General features: G+C 46.9%; 1 protein-coding gene across 7 annotated transcripts in view; it reads right to left on the minus strand.

Annotated features, from left to right (window-relative positions):
• Positions 1 to 20,324, minus strand: part of asap2a (ArfGAP with SH3 domain, ankyrin repeat and PH domain 2a) — a 97,989-nt gene that overhangs the window by 18,343 nt on the left and 59,322 nt on the right. For all 7 annotated transcript variants that reach the window (XM_064954093.1, XM_064954090.1, XM_064954092.1 and 4 more), the window contains exons 5-12: positions 15,244 to 15,293; positions 13,386 to 13,515; positions 13,194 to 13,279; positions 13,035 to 13,110; positions 12,799 to 12,885; positions 10,807 to 10,910; positions 9,947 to 10,016; positions 7,271 to 7,358 (exon numbers count right to left, since the gene is read on the minus strand). In XM_064954093.1, the coding sequence (XP_064810165.1) occupies positions 7,271 to 7,358; positions 9,947 to 10,016; positions 10,807 to 10,910; positions 12,799 to 12,885; positions 13,035 to 13,110; positions 13,194 to 13,279; positions 13,386 to 13,515; positions 15,244 to 15,293 (691 nt within the window). The remainder of the gene's footprint in view (positions 1 to 7,270; positions 7,359 to 9,946; positions 10,017 to 10,806; positions 10,911 to 12,798; positions 12,886 to 13,034; positions 13,111 to 13,193; positions 13,280 to 13,385; positions 13,516 to 15,243; positions 15,294 to 20,324) is intronic.

Raw genomic sequence — 20,324 nt, forward strand, 5'->3', positions numbered from 1 at the left:
GGATTCTCTGCCTCTAACCCTATTACAGGGGCTGAGTCACTGGCTTACTGGGGCTCTCTCATGCCGTCCCTGGAAGGGGTGCGTCACCTGAGTGGGTTGATTCACTGATGTGGTCATCCTGTCTGGGTTGGCGCCCCCCTTGGGTTGTGCCGTGGCGGAGATCTTTGTGGGCTATACTCAGCCTTGTCTCAGGATGGTAAGTTGGTGGTTGAACATATCCCTCTAGTGGTGTGGGGGCTGTGCTTTGGTAAAGTGGGTGGGGTTATATCCTTCCTGTTTGTCCCTGTCTGGGGGTGTCCTCGGATGGGGCCACAGTGTCTCCTGACCCCTCCTGTCTCAGCCTCCAGTATTTATGCTGCAGTAGTTTGTGTCGGGGGGCTCGGGCCAGTTTGTTATATCTGGAGTACTTCTCCTGTCCTATTCGGTGTCCTGTGTGAATCTAAGTGTGCGTTCTCTAATTCTCTCCTTCTCTCTTTCTTTCTCTCTCTCGGAGGACCTGAGCCTTCGGACCATGCCCCAGGACTACCTGACATGATGACTCCTTGCTGTCCCCAGTCCACCTGACCGTGCTGCTGCTCCAGTTTCAACTCTTCTGCCTTATTATTATTCGACCATGCTGGTCATTTATGAACATTTGAACATCTTGGCCATGTTCTGTTATAATCTCCACCCGGCACAGCCAGAAGAGGACTGGCCACCCCACATAACCTAGGAAGAAACCTTGAGAGGAACCAGGCTTTGGCCTTTCTATGGAGTTTTTCCTAGCCACCGTGCTTCTACACCTGCATTGCTTACTGTTTGGGGTTTTAGGCTGGGTTTCTGTACAGCACTTTGAGATATCAGCTGATGTACGAAGGGCTATATAAATCAATTAGATTTGATTTGTGTAACAGCATCCCAACAGTACAATGGATGAGGCGACAACGGTTGAGATTTGACTGTATGTGGAATCTATGTAAGACAGAGGTACCAAAAATCGTTTACCAAACATCCTATTGTACTGTACAACAAAGTAAAAACCTGGATGAAGTCCTATTGTACTTTATCCTTCTCCAGATCTGACTGATCGACAATTCAGATCCCCTGACAGCTGGGAGTTCTGACAGTCTCTCGCTCAAAGGAGAGCAGCATCTCTCCTGGTTTCCACCAGAACAAGCCCTTTCATATCCTGAAGCAGTAATATTGTCCTTTGACAGCAGGGTGACGGCCTGACGTGAGCACTTAGTTCTGGCCCAGTGTTTATGAACTTCACCTCTCAGCTAAACTCAACGCACATCCCCAAAAACCTGACTGAAGAAAGAGGGCGAACAAAGAAAGAAGAGGGTGAATGGAGGAAAAAGCTCCATTGGTTACATGAGATTATGTGAGGACACAGGGAACAGATGAATGTGGATGAAATTCTAAATAGGCTGCTGATTCGGAGAAGCCGGTGTGGAGACACAAAGTACAGAGTCTTCCCGGAATATGAATCTTACAGCGATTCAACTATTCCCAACTCCTTTCCCGCTGCCCTCATTCCACGGAAAAACTCAGATGTTCCCTTATAATCCAGACATAGACCATATCAACCACTTTTCATTTTTCTGTGATTCTCCTCTCCTCCCTAGTTCATCTGCAGTAGATATCTCTACTCTATGAGCTGTCATTAGTCCCAACACATCATCCCTCCTTGTTCTGCAGTGTCTAAAAGTCAGGCTTTGAGAATGGAGCAAAGTCCATTTGTAGCGGTACTTCTGTGAAACACAGAGGACAGAAGAGAATACTGAAGAGAGGGCAGAATAGAGCGAAGCGAATAGAGACCGGAAGACAGAAGAGAGGGAAGAGAGGAGAGAACCGAAGAGAATACAGAGAGGACAGAATAGAGAGAGGAGAGGACAGAAGAGAGCGAAGAGAATAGAGAGAGGAGAGAACCGAAGAGAATACAGAGGAGAGGACAGAATAGAGAGAGGAGAGGACAGAAGAGAGCGAAGAGAATAGAGAGAGGAGGACAGAAGAGAGGGAAGAGAGAGGAGAGGACAGAAGAGAGCGAAGAGAATAGAGAGAGGAGAGGACAGAAGAGAATAGAGAGAGGAGAGGACAGAAGAGAATAGAGAGAGGAGAGGACAGAAGAGAATAGAGAGAGGAGAGGACAGAAGAGAATAGAGAGAGGAGAGGACAGAAGAGAATAGAGAGAGGAGAGGACAGAAGAGAATAGAGAGAGGAGAGACCGGAGGACAGAAGAGAGCAAAGAGAATAGAGAGGAGAGAACCGAAGAGAATACAGAGGAGAGGACAGAATAGAGAGAGGAGAATACAGAGGAGAGGACATAATAGAGAGAGGAGAGGACAGGAGAGAGGGAAGATGAATAGAGAGCAGAGAAGACAGATGAGAATAGAGAGCAGAGAGGACAGAAGAGAATAGAGAGAGGAGAGGACAGAAGAGAATAGAGAGAGGAGAGGACAGAAGAGAATAGAGAGAGGAGAGGACAGAAGAGGAGAGGACAGGAGAGGACAGAAGAGGAGAGGAGACAGGAGAGCGAGGAGAATAGAGAGCGAAGAAAGGACAGAAGAGAGCGAAGAGAATAGAGAGGACAGAAGAGAGCGAAGAGAATAGAGAGGACAGAAGAGAGCGAAGAGAATAGAGAGGAGAGAACCAAAGAGAATACAGAGGAGAGGACAGAATAGAGAGAGGAGAGGACAGGAGAGAGGGAAGATGAATAGAGAGCAGAGAGGACAGAAGAGAATAGAGAGCAGAGAGGACAGAAGAGAATAGAGAGAGGAGAGGACAGAAGAGAATAGAGAGAGGAGAGGACAGAAGAGAATAGAGAGAGGAGAGGACAGAAGAGAATAGAGAGAGGAGAGGACAGAAGAGAATAGAGAGAGGAGAGGACAGAAGAGGAGAGGACAGAAGAGGAGAGGACAGGACAGAAGAGGAGAGGACAGGAGAGGACAGAAGAGGAGAGGAGACAGGAGAGCGAGGAGAATAGAGAGCGGAGAGGACAGGAGAGAGCGAAGAAAGGACAGAAGAGAGCGAAGAGAATAGAGAGGACAGAAGAGAGCGAAGAGAATAGAGAGGACAGAAGAGAGCGAAGAGAATAGAGAGGAGAGAACCAAAGAGAATACAGAGGAGAGGACAGAATAGAGAGAGGAGAGGACAGGAGAGAGGGAAGAGAATAGAGAGAGGAGGACAGAAGAGAGGGAAGAGAGAGGAGAGGACAGAAGAGAGCGAAGAGAATAGAGAGAGGAGAGGACAGAAGAGAATAGAGAGAGGAGAGGACAGAAGAGAATAGAGAGAGGAGAGGACAGAAGAGAATAGAGAGAGGAGAGGACAGAAGAGAATAGAGAGAGGAGAGGACAGAAGAGAATAGAGAGAGGAGAGACCGGAGGACAGAAGAGAGCAAAGAGAATAGAGAGGAGAGAACCGAAGAGAATACAGAGGAGAGGACAGAATAGAGAGAGGAGAATACAGAGGAGAGGACATAATAGAGAGAGGAGAGGACAGGAGAGAGGGAAGATGAATAGAGAGCAGAGAAGACAGATGAGAATAGAGAGCAGAGAGGACAAGAGAATAGAGAGAGGAGAGGACAGAAGAGAATAGAGAGAGGAGAGGACAGAAGAGAATAGAGAGAGGAGAGGACAGAAGAGAATAGAGAGAGGAGAGGACAGAAGAGGAGAGGACAGGAGAGGACAGAAGAGGAGAGGAGACAGGAGAGCGAGGAGAATAGAGAGCGAAGAAAGGACAGAAGAGAGCGAAGAGAATAGAGAGGACAGAAGAGAGCGAAGAGAATAGAGAGGAGAGAACCAAAGAGAATACAGAGGAGAGGACAGAATAGAGAGAGGAGAGGACAGGAGAGAGGGAAGATGAATAGAGAGCAGAGAGGACAGAAGAGAATAGAGAGAGGAGAGGACAGAAGAGGAGAGGAGAGGACAGAAGAGGAGAGGAGAGGACAGAAGAGGAGAGGACAGAAGAGGAGAGGAGACAGGAGAGTGAGGAGAATAGAGAGCGGAGAGGACAGAATAGAGAGCGGAGAGGACAGGAGAGAGCGAAGAAAGGACAGAAGAGAGCGAAGAGAATAGAGAGGACAGAAGAGAGCGAAGAGAATAGAGAGAGGAGTGTACAGGAGAGAGCGAAGAGAATAGAGAGCGGAGAGGACAGAAGAAAATAGAGAGAGGAGAGGACAGAATAGAGAGAGGAGAGGACATGAGAGAGCGGAGAGCAGAGAGGACAGAAGAGAGGGAAGATGAATAGAGAGCAGAGAGGAGAGGAAAGGAGAGAGCGAAGATGAATAGAGAGCAGAGAGGACAGAAGAGAGCGAAGATGAATAGAGAGCAGAGAGGACAGAAGAGAGCAAAGAGAAGAGAAGAGGACAGGACAGAAGAGAATAGAGAGGAGAGGAGAGGACAGAAGAGAGCAGAGAGGGAAGATGGAGAGCGAAGAGGACAGGAGAGAGCGAAGAGGACAGGAGAGAGCGAAGAGGACAGGAGAGAGCGAAGAGAATAGAGAGCGAAGAGAGGACAGAAGAGAGCGGAGAGAGGACAGAAGAGAGCGGACAGAAGAGAGCGGACAGAAGAGAGCGGAGAGAGGACAGAAGAGAGCGGAGAGAGGACAGTAGAGAGCGGAGAGAGGACAGTAGAGAGCGGAGAGAGGACAGTAGAGAGCGGAGAGAGGACCGTAGAGAGCGGAGAGAGGACCGAAGAGAGCGGAGAGAGGACCGAAGAGAGCGAAGAGAGGACCGAAGAGAGCGAAGAGAGGACCGAAGAGAGCGAAGAGAGGACCGAAGAGAGCGAAGAGAGGACCGAAGAGAGCGAAGAGAGGACCGAAGAGAGCGAAGAGAGGACCGAAGAGAGCGAAGAGAGGACCGAAGAGAGCGAAGAGAGGACCGAAGAGAGCGAAGAGAGGACCGAAGAGAGCGAAGAGAGGACCGAAGAGAGCGAAGAGAGGACCGAAGAGAGCGAAGAGAGGACCGAAGAGAGCGAAGAGAGGACCGAAGAGAGCGAAGAGAGGACAGAAGAGAGCGAAGAGAGGACAGAAGAGAGCGAAGAGAGGACAGAAGAGAGCGAAGAGAGGACAGAAGAGAGCGAAGAGAGGACAGAAGAGAGCGAAGAGAGGACAGAAGAGAGCGAAGAGAGGACAGAAGAGAGCGAAGAGAGGACAGAAGAGAGCGAAGAGAGGACAGAAGAGAGCGAAGAGAGGACAGAAGAGAGCGAAGAGAGGACAGAAGAGAGCGAAGAGGACAGAAGAGAGCGAAGAGGACAGAAGAGAGCGGAGAGGACAGAAGAGAGCGGAGAGGACAGAAGAGAGCGGAGAGGACAGAAGAGAGCGGAGAGGACAGAAGAGAGCAGAGAGGACAGAAGAGAGCAGAGAGGACAGAAGAGAGCAGAGAGGACAGAAGAGAGCAGAGAGGACAGAAGAGAGCAGAGAGGACAGAAGAGAGCAGAGAGGACAGAAGAGAGCAGAGAGGACAGAAGAGAGCAGAGAGGACAGAAGAGAGGGAAGATGAATAGAGAGCAGAGAGGACAAAAGAGAGGGAAGATGAATAGAGAGCAGAGAGGACAGAAGAGAGGGAAGATGAATCGAGAGCAGAGAGGACAGAAGAGAGCGAAGAGGACAGAAGAGAGCGAAGATGAATAGAGAGCAGAGAGGACAGAAGAGAGCGAAAAGAATAGAGAATGGTGAGAACCGAAGAAAATACAGAGCGAAGAGAGGACAGAAGAGTGCGGAGAGGACAGAAGAAAGTGGAGAGGACAGAAGAGAGCGGAGAGGACAGAAGAGAGCGGAGAGGAGAGAGGACAGAAGAGGAAGAAGGTGAATAAAGAGAGGAGAGGACAGTAGAGAGAGCGAAGGTGAATGGAGAGAACATGAGAGAGCGAAGAGAATAGAGAGGAGAGGACAGAATAGAGAGAAGAGAGGACAGGAGAGAGCGAAGAAAGGACAGGAGAGGGCAGAAGAGAATAGAGCGCGGAGAGGACAGAAGAGAATACAGAGGAGAGGACAGAATAGAGAGAAGAGAGGACAGAATAGAGAGAAGAGAGGACAGAATAGAGAGAAGAGAGGACAGAATAGAGCGAAGAGAAGAGAGGACAGGAGAGCTCGAAGAGAATAGAGAGAAGAGAGGACAGGAGAGAGCAAAGAGAATTAGAGAGAAGAGAGGACAGGAGGGAGCGAAGGTGAATAGAGAGCGGAGAGGACAGAAGAGAGCGGAGAGGACAGAAGAGAGCGGAGAGGACAGAAGAGAGCGGAGAGGACAGAAGAGAGCGAAGAGAAGAGAGGACAGAAGAGAGCGAAGAGAATAGAGAGGACAGAAGAGGAAGAAGGTGAATAAAGAGAGGAGAGGACAGTAGAGAGAGAAGAGAGGAGAGAGCGAAGGTGAATAGAGAACGGAGAGAACATGAGAGAGCGAAGAGAATATAGAGCGAAGATGAATAGAGAGCGGAGAGAATAGAGAGCGGAGAGGACAGGAGAGCGAAGATGGAGAGCGGAGAGGACAGGAGAGCGAAGATGAAGAGAGAGAGGAGAGGACAGGAGAGAGCGAAGATGAAGAGAGAGAGGAGAGGACAGGAGAGAGCGAAGATGAAGAGAGAGAGGAGAGGACAGGAGAGAGCGAAGAGAATAGAGAGCAGAGAGAACCGGAGAGAGCGAAGAGAATAGAGAGCGGAGAGAACCGAAGAGAATACAGAGGAGAGGACAGAATAGAGAGAGGAGAGGACAGGAGAGAGCGAAGGTGAATAGAGAGAAGAGGACAGAAGAGAGCGAAGGTGAATAGAGAGAAGAGAGGACAGAAGAGAGCAAAGGTGAATAGAGAGAAGAGAGGACAGAAGAGAGCGAAGGTGAATAGAGAGAAGAGAGGACAGAAGAGAGCGAAGGTGAATAGAGAGAAGAGAGGACAGAAGAGAGCGAAGGTGAATAGAGAGCGGAGAGGACAAAAGAGAGCGGAGAGGACAGAAGAGAGCGGAGAGGACAGAAGAGAGCGGAGAGGACAGAAGAGAGCGGAGAGGACAGAAGAGAGCGGAGAGGACAGAAGAGAGCGGAGAGGACAGAAGAGAGCGGAGAGGACAGAAGAGAGCGGAGAGGACAGAAGAGAGCGGAGAGGACAGAAGAGAGCGGAGAGGACAAAAGAGAGCGGAGAGGACAAAAGAGAGCGGAGAGGACAAAAGAGAGGGAAGATGAATAGAGAGCGGAGAGGACAGAAGAGAGGGAAGTTGAATAGAGAGGAGCGGACAGAAGAGGACAGGAGAGATAAGAAATGGAAGAGAACAGAAAGGAAGGGAGTAAAAAGAAGGGGTAAACCTACGTGAGATGAGGTCAAAGCTCTTCTTCTCTTCTGGGTTATGTTTCACCTGACAGGTGAGGAGGTTGAGTTTGGCCGGCGGTCGGTTCGCCTGAACGAGGGGAGGACAGGAAAGAACATGAACATGAGAATCAGCAAATGTAAAGCATAAACGAAAATGCACCCTTCCCACCAGAACAAAAATACAGTGGTCCCTCTTATAGTCATCACATCGGTAAGTTTGATCACTAAAGCTGTCCACATGCTACCAGAAACAGGTTGGAAAAGTTGGTGCATATATTATGACGGCGCCCCTTCGTCTGTGATTGGTTAACAGTTGGGATCCAATAGTCTGTTGCCATTCATCGAGGGACGACTCATTTTCATCCACATTCTTTCACCGAAAAATACTGCACCAAACATAGTTAGATGTAAAATTGCGCGACTAAGATCTCCACGGCAAATTAAGGACAGATTTCTTGCGTTATCTTAGATTAATTCGGATTATTCTGGCTACGGCGTCTCAAAATGGACAAACAGTACTATTGAGGCTTTTCTCGTTTTTCAAGCGAAGATCTTTTAAATGAATATACGAGCACTCTCGTTCGGTTCAGCTCGCCGAGTTCAGCTAGGGGTCAGCCGAACTGAAGCATGCTGACCCCTGAAGTGGTCCACTACAATAACCATATTCACCAGAAGAGGTGTGCACTGTACCTGGATAAAAGCATTCATTTAGCCAACATGCACTCAAAATATATGCATCAACGAAAACATATTATGCTTGCTATAAAACACGATGTACATTACAACAATCTGATACAGGTCCTGGACTGCAGAGCTACTTGAGAATCAACACAGCATAGAATAAACCACTGCGAAATTCACCTTCCTTTCTCCATTATTTATTACATCATAACATAACACCACTAATAGCCAGGCTCTCGTATGCAGTTTTCATAAGTAATATTTAGGTGTTAAGGTCTGTCAGAATGGGCCTGTCCATGGAGGATTAGCTTCTGTACTGTCTGTGGTTTTCTGCTCTGCAGTGGAGGATGAAACCAGGCCATGGCTGTGGCTCAGCTCAAGGTGCTTAAAAACCATCCCTGATTGCTTCCCCTGCTTCGACCTCTACATACAGCTGGTTGGCCAGGGAGAGGAGGGAGAGCTCATATGTGAGGTATATCATTTTTTTATGAGAGAGAAAGGGTAAGGAGAGAGAGGTAGAGAAAGTGTGGTGTGTATGTGTCAACTTTGAAAGAGAGAGAGAGAGCGAGAGAGCGCGAGGCGAGGGATAGAGCGAGGGTGTGATAAAGTACACAAGAGACAGAGAGAGCAAATAAGAGGAAGATAGAGCAATGGAGAGAGAGAGAGAGAGAGAGAGAGAGAGAGAGAGAGGGAGAGAGGGAGAGCGGGAGGGGAAGAGAGAGAAAGAGGGAGATTAAATCTAGTGTAATGCAGGGAAGTAGAGCCTGCTACAGTGAGAGCAGAGGGGGATATCAATAGGCTGGTGAGACCCCAGGTGAAGCAGTGCTGGTAAAGTAGCTACGTGAACGAGCCTGACAAGAGCTGCATCCCAAATGGCTTTTGACTTGAGCCCTATTGGTGCCATTTGGGATGCATCCAAGAGATATAATACTCGTTGACCTGTAAGAGTGACTGACATTATTACTAATACCGCCACCATTTTAGCTAAATGAACTTTATGGACTTAAAAAAAAAACATCATTAAATTAAAATCACAACAACAAAAAAGTACACCAGGCACCAAATACTATCTGGAGTCCTCTTGATCCCCACTCCCACCCCGTAGCTCTCCCACCTCTGAACCCTCCCCATGGAAATGTTTATTATAATGAAGACGGTAAATAGCAGGAAAGTAGGGTAAGAATAAAGAGACATCTAAAAAGATATGAATAAAAAGAAAATAGGGAGAACAGGACAAAACAAGAGACGACCAGACTGGATAAGACAGAACGGGACAAGACAGGATCAGACAAGACAAAACTTGTGGATAAGCTGCCAGTTAGCAGAGAGATGATAATTAGGTAGGATGTGCCATAATTGAACTAGTCTGGGGTTGCCTGGGGGCATTTTAGGATAGGAATAGATCCCAGGTGGATCTCTCCCGGAGACCAGGTCAGACAGTAAACTAAGCCAATGTATGGTTGAAACATTGAAACTGCTTTTCGAAGTTAACAGTATAACTATTTTGCAAATTGTTAATGAAATCAAATAGGAACTGTTTTATTGTGCTTGGGGATGAAATAAACATGTCGGTTGCCTGAAAGCTTTGATAAACAGTGATGACGTCTGATATGACAGAATTAGTGATCGACTGACTGGCTTGAATATGGGTGAAGTGGAAAGCTTACAGGCTACAGCCACTTGCTGGATCAAAACCCTGCGCTGACAAGGTAAACATCTGACGTTCTGCACCCTGAGCAAGGCAGTTAAACCCACTGTTCCCCGGGCGCCGAAGATGTCGATTAAGGCAGCCCCCCCCCCGCATCTCTCTGATTCATTCAAGGCATTCAGTTGTACAACTGACTAGGAATCTCCCTGTCCCACTTGCCTTACTGTAGATGGACGCTAACTGGCTTGGAGTCCCTCTGTGTGTGTGTGTGTGTGTGTGTGTGTGTGTGTGTGTGTGTGTGTGTGTGTGTGTGTGTGTGTGTGTGTGCAGGCGCTCACATTACTCACCGTCCCATGTGATATGGTGAGGTATCCATTCTTCACTGAACACTTTCGCTTCTGCCACACTTTCCTTATCCTGGGACACACACACACACACACACACACTACATCATGACACAGAGACTTCGACATAACACCCCAGCGCCAGTGTGACACACTCAACACCACATGAACCAATCAAACCAGTGCGATGGCTCATGAGTATGTGCAGGCATAAGTAAATGACGCAGAGTTTGGGCAGTGTATTCCTGTCTATGGGGAGACACCCACACATAAAAAGAACATTAACAGAGATTCTCTGGTACTTTTGTATACTTTTTTTTATTTTAGCCAGTAGTTCTGAAAGTCGCACCCACGAGCCAAAAGTGGCCCCCGATCGTCGTGTACTACGTCACATATGGGCAGACACAGTATTGTGCACCACGTCATTGCCCCTCTCTCCCACTCTGCTGTGTGCTCATCTTGATAGCTGTCGCTCAAATGGCGAGTGGCTGAAGCTCATTGGCTGGAACTTGTATAGCTAGGGGACTGGCCCATGTGGGGGAAATGTATAGAAAATGACACAGCACAGCTTCCAGAAAAGAAAAATGTGGCTTTCAAACTAGGGATTTGGTGGCTAATGGAAATATGGCAAGTCATTCTGCTAATAGATGATGCAGGTACGAACGATCCCATGACACATCCGACCCAAAGCAAAAGTTTGTTTTTTTAAAGACATAGTTGGTCGCCAAAGTTCCGGAGTGGGCCTATGGATAAATGCCATCACAACGAGTGTACTTTGTGTGTTTGTTTTGTCTGACCTTTCCATTTGGTTATTTGAATGTTTGTTGAAGATGACGCAAGTTCAACAGGAGAGAAACACTGACCCGTCACTCTTCTTGTAGAGGTTCCCACAGCGCTCAGTACCGTGCTCCTTGTTTCCCTGCGGCTGGTGCAAACTGTAGGTAGCGCTCTGTCGCACCTGGGAATCCTTCAACAATACCAGCGCACGCACACACACACACATAAGGATCTATGTAGGCAAAGGCACAAGACACCACACTGGGTGTGGTATGTCTCAATTGTCTAAAGTGGCTTCCTCTCCTTGTTCATTTTCCTTTGTCAGCACTGATCTGAAAAATTCTAGATAAAATCTAGGATATGAGAGCAATATGGCAGATCGGGATGCTGGCTGGGGGATTTGCTTTAGTGCAGATGAAGTAGAAAAGGCAAGGAAGGGGAGCCTCTAGACTATTGAGATGCTGCCACTAATAAATACATAAAAATACATACATACATACATACATACATACATACATACATACATACATACATACGCCTTGGGGTCATGAACTAGTGAGGTCATCTCCTCAGATGAAGTGACACAGGGGAAACAGAGGGGGAGGGGCCAAGGCAATAAACTTTGAAAGATATTCTAAAGAAATATCTTCAGGGTTGTGTCTAACGTTACCATTGTCAACAGAAATCTAGGAAGACAGGGTTGTACTCATTCAGTCACAACGTAGCACAATTTAAATTAAAAACAAGTCTTTCAGAAGTACAGATAGTACCTTCGCATTTCACTGTGTTCAGAGGGTTTACTTACATTTGGTGCTTAATGAATACAACCCAGAACACCCCCCCCCCCACACACACTAAATCCCTTTTAGAGACAAATGCTCTCTATTGAAAATGCTTCAGACAAACTTCTCACTCTCCTTGACACCACGACCACCAATAGACAAGCACAGCAAAGGGGGCGCTGAGGACACACTTACTCTCCTAGACTTGGTTCACAATGAGGCGGCGGTAGCGAAGCAAAGAGGAGAACAGACAGGTAAGACATTGAGGCAGTAGCAAAAACAGTAGACTAGTTCTCCACGTAGTAGCCGACGCCAGAAAGGACGGAAGTACGTGTGTTAACCGTACGCCTCTTTAGATAAAAGTGTCTGGCAAACGAGAGCATTAAGCACATCAGCGTGCTTAACCATCGACCATTAATGACTGCTCTCAATGAGCGTGCTGAAGTTGACAGGGAGTGAAGGGGGCTTTGGTAACGTACATCAGGGTTTTGAACATGTAAGTGCATCCCTCATAGGATATGAATGAGGCAGACTAGATGAGATACAGACGGCTTATATTATTGGATGACTAACTTGGGCATTAGACAGTGAAAAGACTAGGCCTATAGAGTTTGAGGGTTGCCATGTGTGTGTGTGTGTGTGTGTGTGTGTGAGATCTGGATGGAATTCTGTGATCCTTCCTTAAAACCCATAAGAAGTCCCACCCAGTTGACTACTTAAAAATGGGAGGATCTCATTTGGTTTTGCTCAACTCCTGTGTCCTTACTCCTACCTCCTTTCTCGCTTCCTTCCTTCCTTTTTATTTAAATGTCGAAGGTAATCGCAGAGAGACGGCGAGGAGAGGGAACGTAGATGAATATGTGCTTGCATGAAATGGCTCTCCACTCGCGCATCAGGCAAATGTTGACACGGGTGGAATCCCAAATTAAATGTGTAAAGTAAAAACACATTTTATAGATAATAGAAAAAGTAGCATATGGTTTTTAAATGTTTGCATGCTTTTCTCCTTCGAGAAAACAACGCCTGATTCAAAGGGGGGGGGGGTGTCGGATTTTAAAACACGTCCACGCTTGCAGCCGAAGTAGTTAAATCGCGGAGGGTAGCAGACTCCATCGTACTACAAACAAAATTAACACGCTCCTAAACCACTTATCATTTTATGGTTCATGGAGGAGAGGAAGGAGGAGTCGAGGAGAGGACGGACTTTTGCCCAAATGAGAATCTCCTAATGGTGAAAGTCCCAAATGCTAAAACATACTGTGGGGCACTAAAGTGGTCGAAGTCTATGGGTGTTACCTCCTTCTGCTCCACCTGCAGCGCTGACTTGAGGACGTCCCGTAGCTGAGTGAGCTGCTTCCTCTCCTCGTCCTGGGCCTGCTTTATCTGCAAAGGTCATACAAAGGCCACAGAGGTCAAAGAAAAGGTTACAGAGTCACACAGAATATGTTTGATGAATTCAGCACACTTGATGAAGGAAAGGGAAGTCCATATATATCCCATGAAGATGTCAACAGTAGTCTTGAGGAACTCACCGTGTGTAAGTCTGTGGCTAGTTTCTCTATGGATGGTTTGAGGTTGTCTACTGCTTTCAGCCCGTCCTGAAAAAAACTAAGGGGAGTGACAAATCTACATCAGCCGCTTTCTCCACGAAGTGAGCACTTGGTCAAATGCTCACTGACTGCAGGACTTACTTGCACTGTGCGTGGAAATATTTGATGAGATTCTGGAGTAGGTCCACCCCTTTCTTGATCTTGATCTCATTCACTTTGAGAAGATACTGCGAGACATAATTTTACAATGTCAGAAAAACCCTCCACTACAGCTGTGGACATGGCCCAACCTGGCAACCCAGGCCTGAGCTCCATCTTTTTCCCTTTACCCACCTCACACATCTGCAGCTGGAAGAACCTCCTCTCCTTCTCCATCTCCTCTGCGATCTCCGCCCCGCTGATCTCCGTGCGGATCATGCCGTGCTGCCGCGCGTGCTCCTTCTTCTCCTTCTCGATCTTAGTGCTGGGACAGGAAGTGACATCGTTGTGGGGGGGGGGGGTCAAATGGCATTTCAAACCACAGACACACACCAAACAGGAAATATACAGAGTGGAAGGGGGAGGGCATTCCATGCAAAAGGGCATTCTTTTCTAGCTCAGCATATTCCCTTTAAAAAGGATGCAACATTTGGCACCTCCCATGAGGAAGCTTAGGGAGACTTAAGTGACGCCTGTTTTCGTTCAGATTTGAAAGCAGACGGCCTCTCACTCATGCCTTTGGGTGTTAGGTCCTCGTCACCGTGGCCCATCGCTAAACCAACGTTAATGACTTGCCTGGTTTTTCCCCACCCCCGCCTGCAGTCAGTAAACAGCTTGGCCCATTTGGAACCATCAAGACACAGATGCAACAAGGCCATTCCAAGGGAGACTGAACCAAGGGGGGGACGGACTACAAACGGATCATACCAACAAAGACAAGACAGAGAGGGGGGAAGCATCAAGCGGATGTCAAAGTGGTGTGAATGCATGAGCCAGCGCTGCACTATGGTCTGCTCCTGCAAGTCTACGTAGCGTGCCATCATCTACTGCTGTTCCGGAAAACATTTGATTCAAAAAGACACTTAAAAGAAGAAGTCAGTTCCTGCCGCTGCGTCACAAACATTCATCCGTCTCAGGTAAAGTCATCTGGGTTATAGTCGGTCATTTTGGGTGGCTCCCCCTTTTTTTTGGTGTGACTCAAACCGTCATTAGGTAAGACATCAAGATGTGACTGCTTTCATTAGTAGAACACCTATTACAAAGCGGTCACCTTAATCCTCAGCCCAGAAGCATAGGAGTAGAGAGAAAGCTTAAAAACAGCCACAAGAGCCACCAAAGACCGTGGACACAGATGGAGACAGCGGATCAAAAATGGGACTCTGTGGTGACGATGGTCAGGGTGCTACTCGCAAACTTTAAGGCTGGTCGGGGGCCAGAGTGGAGTTTGGGGCAGAGAGTCTAATCTCTTTCGGTCTGCAAAACAGGAAAGGTCTCATTATAACCGCAGACAAAGAGATTAGAGATATGAGAACAAATCCGATTGTGATCGGAAAAGTTCAAAGAACATCAGAGCAGATGGGACAACGATATTCTAGGCCAAAGCATAGTACTGCCCTCCGTTGACAGCAGACTAGCAGAGAGCGTCAATGGAGCAACAAGTCAGTACCGTCTCGTCATCAGATTGGCGCGGCAGAAGAAAATGCATTACCCTTTCAGTAAAGAATGTCCTTTGCAGCTTGGAAAATATATCAAGAGTACTATAAAATGTCATATACCGTTGCATGCAAAAATCACAGTGTAGACAGAGAGGGGTAAAGTTGGCTTATTAATCTGGGTGTATTCATTGATGATTGCAAGGTGAGGTTGGTTGGAGGAATAGTGGTCATTACAAGCACAGAGATGGGACAGGACATTTCACATTGCATCTCATTCAAAATATTGCTTATGGTGATAAAAATCGGGCTCTGTACCAATGACAAATATACAGACAAATGCATAACTACTATGACAGTACCAATATCTAGAGGTTATCAAAACGCTTGTGAGTCAGTTGAACCGACTGCTACAGTACGGCCATAGAATGAACCAACAGATCAAAAAGACAATGGACTGATCATCTGATCGTCTTCAGTACTCGAAGCTAATGTCAATTGGCCAGAACCTAATTTCATATTGGCGGTAGTAAAATATTTTGAAAAAAAAAAAAACTTACACTTTTGTTTCATAGTCTTTCCAGGACTTATCAAATGGCTTTTTCAGGTCCTGTGAAGAAGGGAAAAAAAAAATCAGAAAGAAACCAACATCAGAGCTTCCAATTCAGAAACAAAATGATTCAGTTTTTGTTGGCACTTAACATCACTCGTTAAAGAGGCTAGAAAAACACATCAACATGGTCATAGCGCACATTGTGATATTAAGCATACCACGGCATACACAGACAGCGTTTCTATATCTAGAAGGCACTGACGCTACGGTACACATCATTACTCCAGTCAGTTAATGTTTACGGGATGTTACAAGCTCAGGGAAAACCCCATCCTTGTCAATCTCCCTGCACTAGCCAAAAGGTCAACAAAGCACGCTGCCAATACATGACTCAGTCTTGTCATCCTTTTCCTCGTCGTTGCCGTAGACGACAATAGCGTACAAAGTGCTACCGCTGAAAATAAAAAGAGCAGTGTTCAGAATCGTAATGTGGTTTAAGTGGCCACACAGCTGAACAGATTTCCCATGGTAATAGAGTAGCGTTCAACAGCTGTTTGATCAAATGTTAAATTATGCAACGCTTTTCAGGCACCGCGCCAATGAATAAACAGTGATTAGGGACAAACAAAAACAGACATTAACTGGCGAAATTGCCCGTGTCATTTTTCCTCCAAACACCGCAGCGGCAGGCCATTGAAAAAAAAAGACAGTGGTAAAAACATGATGAGATCAATGGATTATCTGATTGCACTGAGAATCTGCTTGTTTCTTTTCATGTTGATTTGCTGATTGCATCCCAAATCAACAATTGTGGAGAGCACTGATTGCTACTGTAAGTGGGGTTTTTTTGTCTGAAAAAAACAAGACTGCAATGGCAGCCGAAGGGATTTTTATAGAGTCATTAACTGGAATGAAAAATGAGTTGGGATAAAATGTGATGCATCCTCAAAAGCTAATCTTTCTAAAGCTTTGTTACAATTCACGTATTATGGCATTATTACAATAAATATGTTGCCATTTTGCGGTCATTATATTAAATAGATTGCCTGACAGCCCATTCTCTTAGAGATGTTCCCTCTGTTGACCCCTGGGCCCGTATACACAAAGCAACTCAGAGTAGGAGAGCTGATCTTCTCAGGTCCCATCCTTTCAATATAAAAATCATATTCATTCAGATCTAAAAAAAAAATAAAATAAAAAAAGCAAAACTGATCCTAGATCAGCACTCTTACTCTGGGACGCTTTGTGGATACCAGCACAGACCTCTTCAAAACAAGTGTGGCAGTCATGGATCCATGGTCATTGGATCATGGTCTGACGAAAGAGAAAGAAAGAGATAAAGAGAAAGTGTGAGAGAAAGGGAAATAGAGGAAGCAAGATAAAAAAATAAATTAAAAGGAGAACACTGGCTAAAAACACAAGCCGCGGAAGCGAGACGAGTTGCGCAGAGCGGCACATTGTCCAAGTGCAGCATTCCTCTCTCATTCACAGCGGCTTGATGGGAAGTTAAGTGAGGAGATAGCTACTGTGTGAGTGGGGAACAACAGTGGGGAGTGAAGTGGGGCGCGAGTGTCAGATGGTGAGTGTAGCTGGTGCATGAAGTCAGGCGCACGAGAGCAGAATGAGTGAGCAACGTACGTTTACTCAACAAGGCACAAGGTAACAATTACACTGGACCAAGACAAGACGGTAAAGATAACGCACGGGGGAACACAGCACCCGTCAAAAACCCAGGCATCAAAACAAACCTAGCTGAACATGTAATAATCCCCACAACAGCATGGGGGGGGGGGAAACAGAGGGTTTAAATACAGGAACAAATAATCGTGAAATGGAAAACAGGTGTGTGAAGACAAAGGAAAAAGTGGATCGGCAACTCCGACCGCCGAGCACCGCCTGAACAAGGAGAGGCACGGACTTCGGCGGAAGTCGTGACAGCTAAGCTTCCAAACAACATGGAACATGGCAGGGCAACTTAGCCGTGTGGAATGCTGGAAGAGCGCAGCCAAACAGGGTTCACCTCCCATCCACTCTACCAAATCAAGGTTAAATCAACATGCACCCTCTCTTTAATGAGTTTCACCAGAATAGATATTTGGGAGACAGAGGCTTTTAAAACAAAAACGCAACACTCCTGTAAAGTTCTTATCCTGCAGTAGCCTCTTTCTTGGTTGAGTTTCTTAGTTCAATTCTTACCTCCGTTACCACTGTCCTTGTCAAATTGAAGACAGCGGACTGACCTTGAATGCTTCAATGTGAAGTGTACTTTCCTGTGCTCCTGAATGGGATGGGTCCACTGTTGGAGGTGATACAGTAGTGGACGATCCACATGCCTGTCCAGTGAGTTGGAACGGAACCTATTCAGACTGCTACGCGGACAGAGCCTTTTCACCAAGACCTCAAGTATAAAACATGCAATTTACAGCTTTCAACCTCTATTCCAAATGTCGTCTTGAACCTGGTCCTGTTGCCGTCAAGGGCACCTGTTACAATTCCATGAAACATGATCAGCCTCTACTCCCTAATCTTTTCTTGGTGAGAAATAAATGGTGAGATCACTCCTTTGGCAGAGCTTCTTGGAGCTAAAAGCCTCCCAACAATTGTGTGTCTGGGTTTCATGACTCTATGGTGGGGGGGGGGGGGGTGATGAGTCATGGTGTGTGTAAAAAAACTACTTTAAACAACAATAGATACAAAGGATCAGAAGGTTTGGCGCTGGAAGGGATGACATCATCCCAGTGTCAGGTCTAATATGTAAATCCCCTTGGCTCTGGTGTTTTGTGGTCTCAGCACTTTCCACCAGTCTGCTTATGTTCAGTGTTTGGAGTGGGAGTGTGGTTAAGGAGGTGGACACTGGACAGAGCTTAAGGACCCATGCAGCAACAATAACCCAAATGCACCAAGTATGAGGGCCTGAGCCAGCACTGAACCGCAGACAGGGAGTGAAGATGCTGTATCTTGGTTGGTTGTCCTAGGCTGCCACCTTTCCAAGAAGTCAGTTTGTCACATTTCTGCCCTGCTAGAGCTGCCCCAGTCAACTGGAAGTGATGTTATTGTGAAGTGGACACGTCTCGGAGCAGCAACAACTCAGCCGAAGTGGTAGGCCACACAAGCTCACAGACATGCTGAAGCGTGTAGCGCATTGAAATCACCCGTCTTCGGTTGCAACACTCACTCGAGTCCCAAACTGCTTCCGGAAGCAACGTTGGCACAAAAACTGTTCGTCGGGAGCTTCATGTAATGGGTTTCCATGTCTGAGAAGCCGCCATGTGCAATGCCAAGCATTGGCTGGAGTGGTGGAAAGCTCACCCCCATTGGACTCTGGAGCAGTGGAAACACATTGGAGGCTGTTCTTTTTTTATTTAACTAGGCAATTGAGTGAAGAACAAAATTCTTATTTTACAAATGACTGCCTACCCCAGCCAAACCCTCCCCTAACCCGGATGACACTGGGCCAATGACTGCCTACCCCAGCCAAACCCTCCCCTAACCCGGATGACACTGGGCCAATGACTGCCTACCCCAGCCAAACCCTCCCCTAACCCGGATGACACTGGGCCAATGACTGCCTACCCCAGCCAAACCCTCCCCTAACCCGGATGACACTGGGCAAATGACTGCCTACCCCAGCCAAACCCTCCCCTAACCCGGATGACACTGGGCTAATGACTGCCTACCCCAGCCAAACCCTCCCCTAACCCGGATGACACTGGGCCAATGACTGCATACCTCAGCCAAACCCTCCCCTAACCCGGATGACACTGGGCCAATTGTGTGCCGCCCTATGGGACTCCCGATCACGGCCGGTTGTGATACAGCCCGAGATCAAACCAGGGTCTGTAGTGACACCTCTAGCACTGAGATGCAGTGCCGTAGACCACTGCGCTACTTATAGCAGCAAAGTGGGGACCAACTCCAGATTAATGCCCATGATTTTGGAATGAGATGTTCGATGACTTTTAGCCATGTAGTGTAGTATATTGAAAGTGTGTGCTTCCACACAGGTGTGGTTCCCGAGTTAATCACTTAACATCCCATCATACTTAGGGTCATGTATAAAAGTGGCCAGTTGTCCATTATTTTAGCTACCGTAGCTGGAAGATCTCAGTGACTTTGAAAGAGTGGTCTCAAAGGAGCATAGGGGGTTTAAAGTGTGTGTGTGTGTCACCATATCTCAAACCAATTGAACACTTACGGACTTTCTCATGAAAGAATAGTGCCACATTGCTCCGATAGAGTTCCAGACACTTGTAGAATCTACGCCAAGGCGCATTGAAGTTCTGGCCCCTATTAAGATACTTTATGTTGGGTTTCCTTTATTTTGGCAGTTACCTGTACTTCACATACAGTGTACCTAGCCCTTTTCAACTGAAGTAACTTTTAAATCTTAATCATGGCTTACTTTAAGCTCTCCGGGGCTGTCTCTGCCTCAGTAGAAGCAGACGGGACCCAGGCTAATGTCACCAGACAGACCAGTAACGTTCCTACTTGTACCCCCCTTTATCAGACACTGCCCATTCGGAAGTACCAACAAAAATGGCAAGAAGTGAGAGGAAACCAAAAAAAAAACCTACAGGGTCACTTTGTACCATAACCTTACAACCCCAGAGAACAGCATGTTAAACACCTAGATATTTCCCCCAGTTGAGGTTAAACAGCAGGATGGAGAGATGAGTGGAGCGTAAAATGGCCTTTAATGGACCTGAAAGGGGCCGCAAAGTATGCAGGTAAGCGGCTACTTTCCATGGGTCCACTACTCTCAATAGGCCTGGATTTGAACCACTCCAGCAGACTCCTCCAATGCATCACTAGCTGAAAATGTACTCTGCGGAGGGTTTGTTTCAGTGAGGACAGAATAGATCCCAACTACCGTGGAGCACAGACGCTCTCTTTGAGCACAAAACGGTTGCTTACATGACACGTTCACAGCTCAAGCCCTCAGAAGTCTATTGCTCTCCACCCCCCACAGCAGGAGAAATCAGTGCGGTCTCAGGTAATCCCCACCATTATATCACAGCTCTATCATAATAGGGCTACAGATGTTCATATTCCAACATAATAAGTCAAAATCTAAAGTTGTATCCCATT

Source organism: Oncorhynchus masou, chromosome 32 (genome assembly GCF_036934945.1).
Source record: "Oncorhynchus masou masou isolate Uvic2021 chromosome 32, UVic_Omas_1.1, whole genome shotgun sequence".
NCBI classification, from domain to species: Eukaryota; Metazoa; Chordata; class Actinopteri; order Salmoniformes; family Salmonidae; genus Oncorhynchus; species Oncorhynchus masou.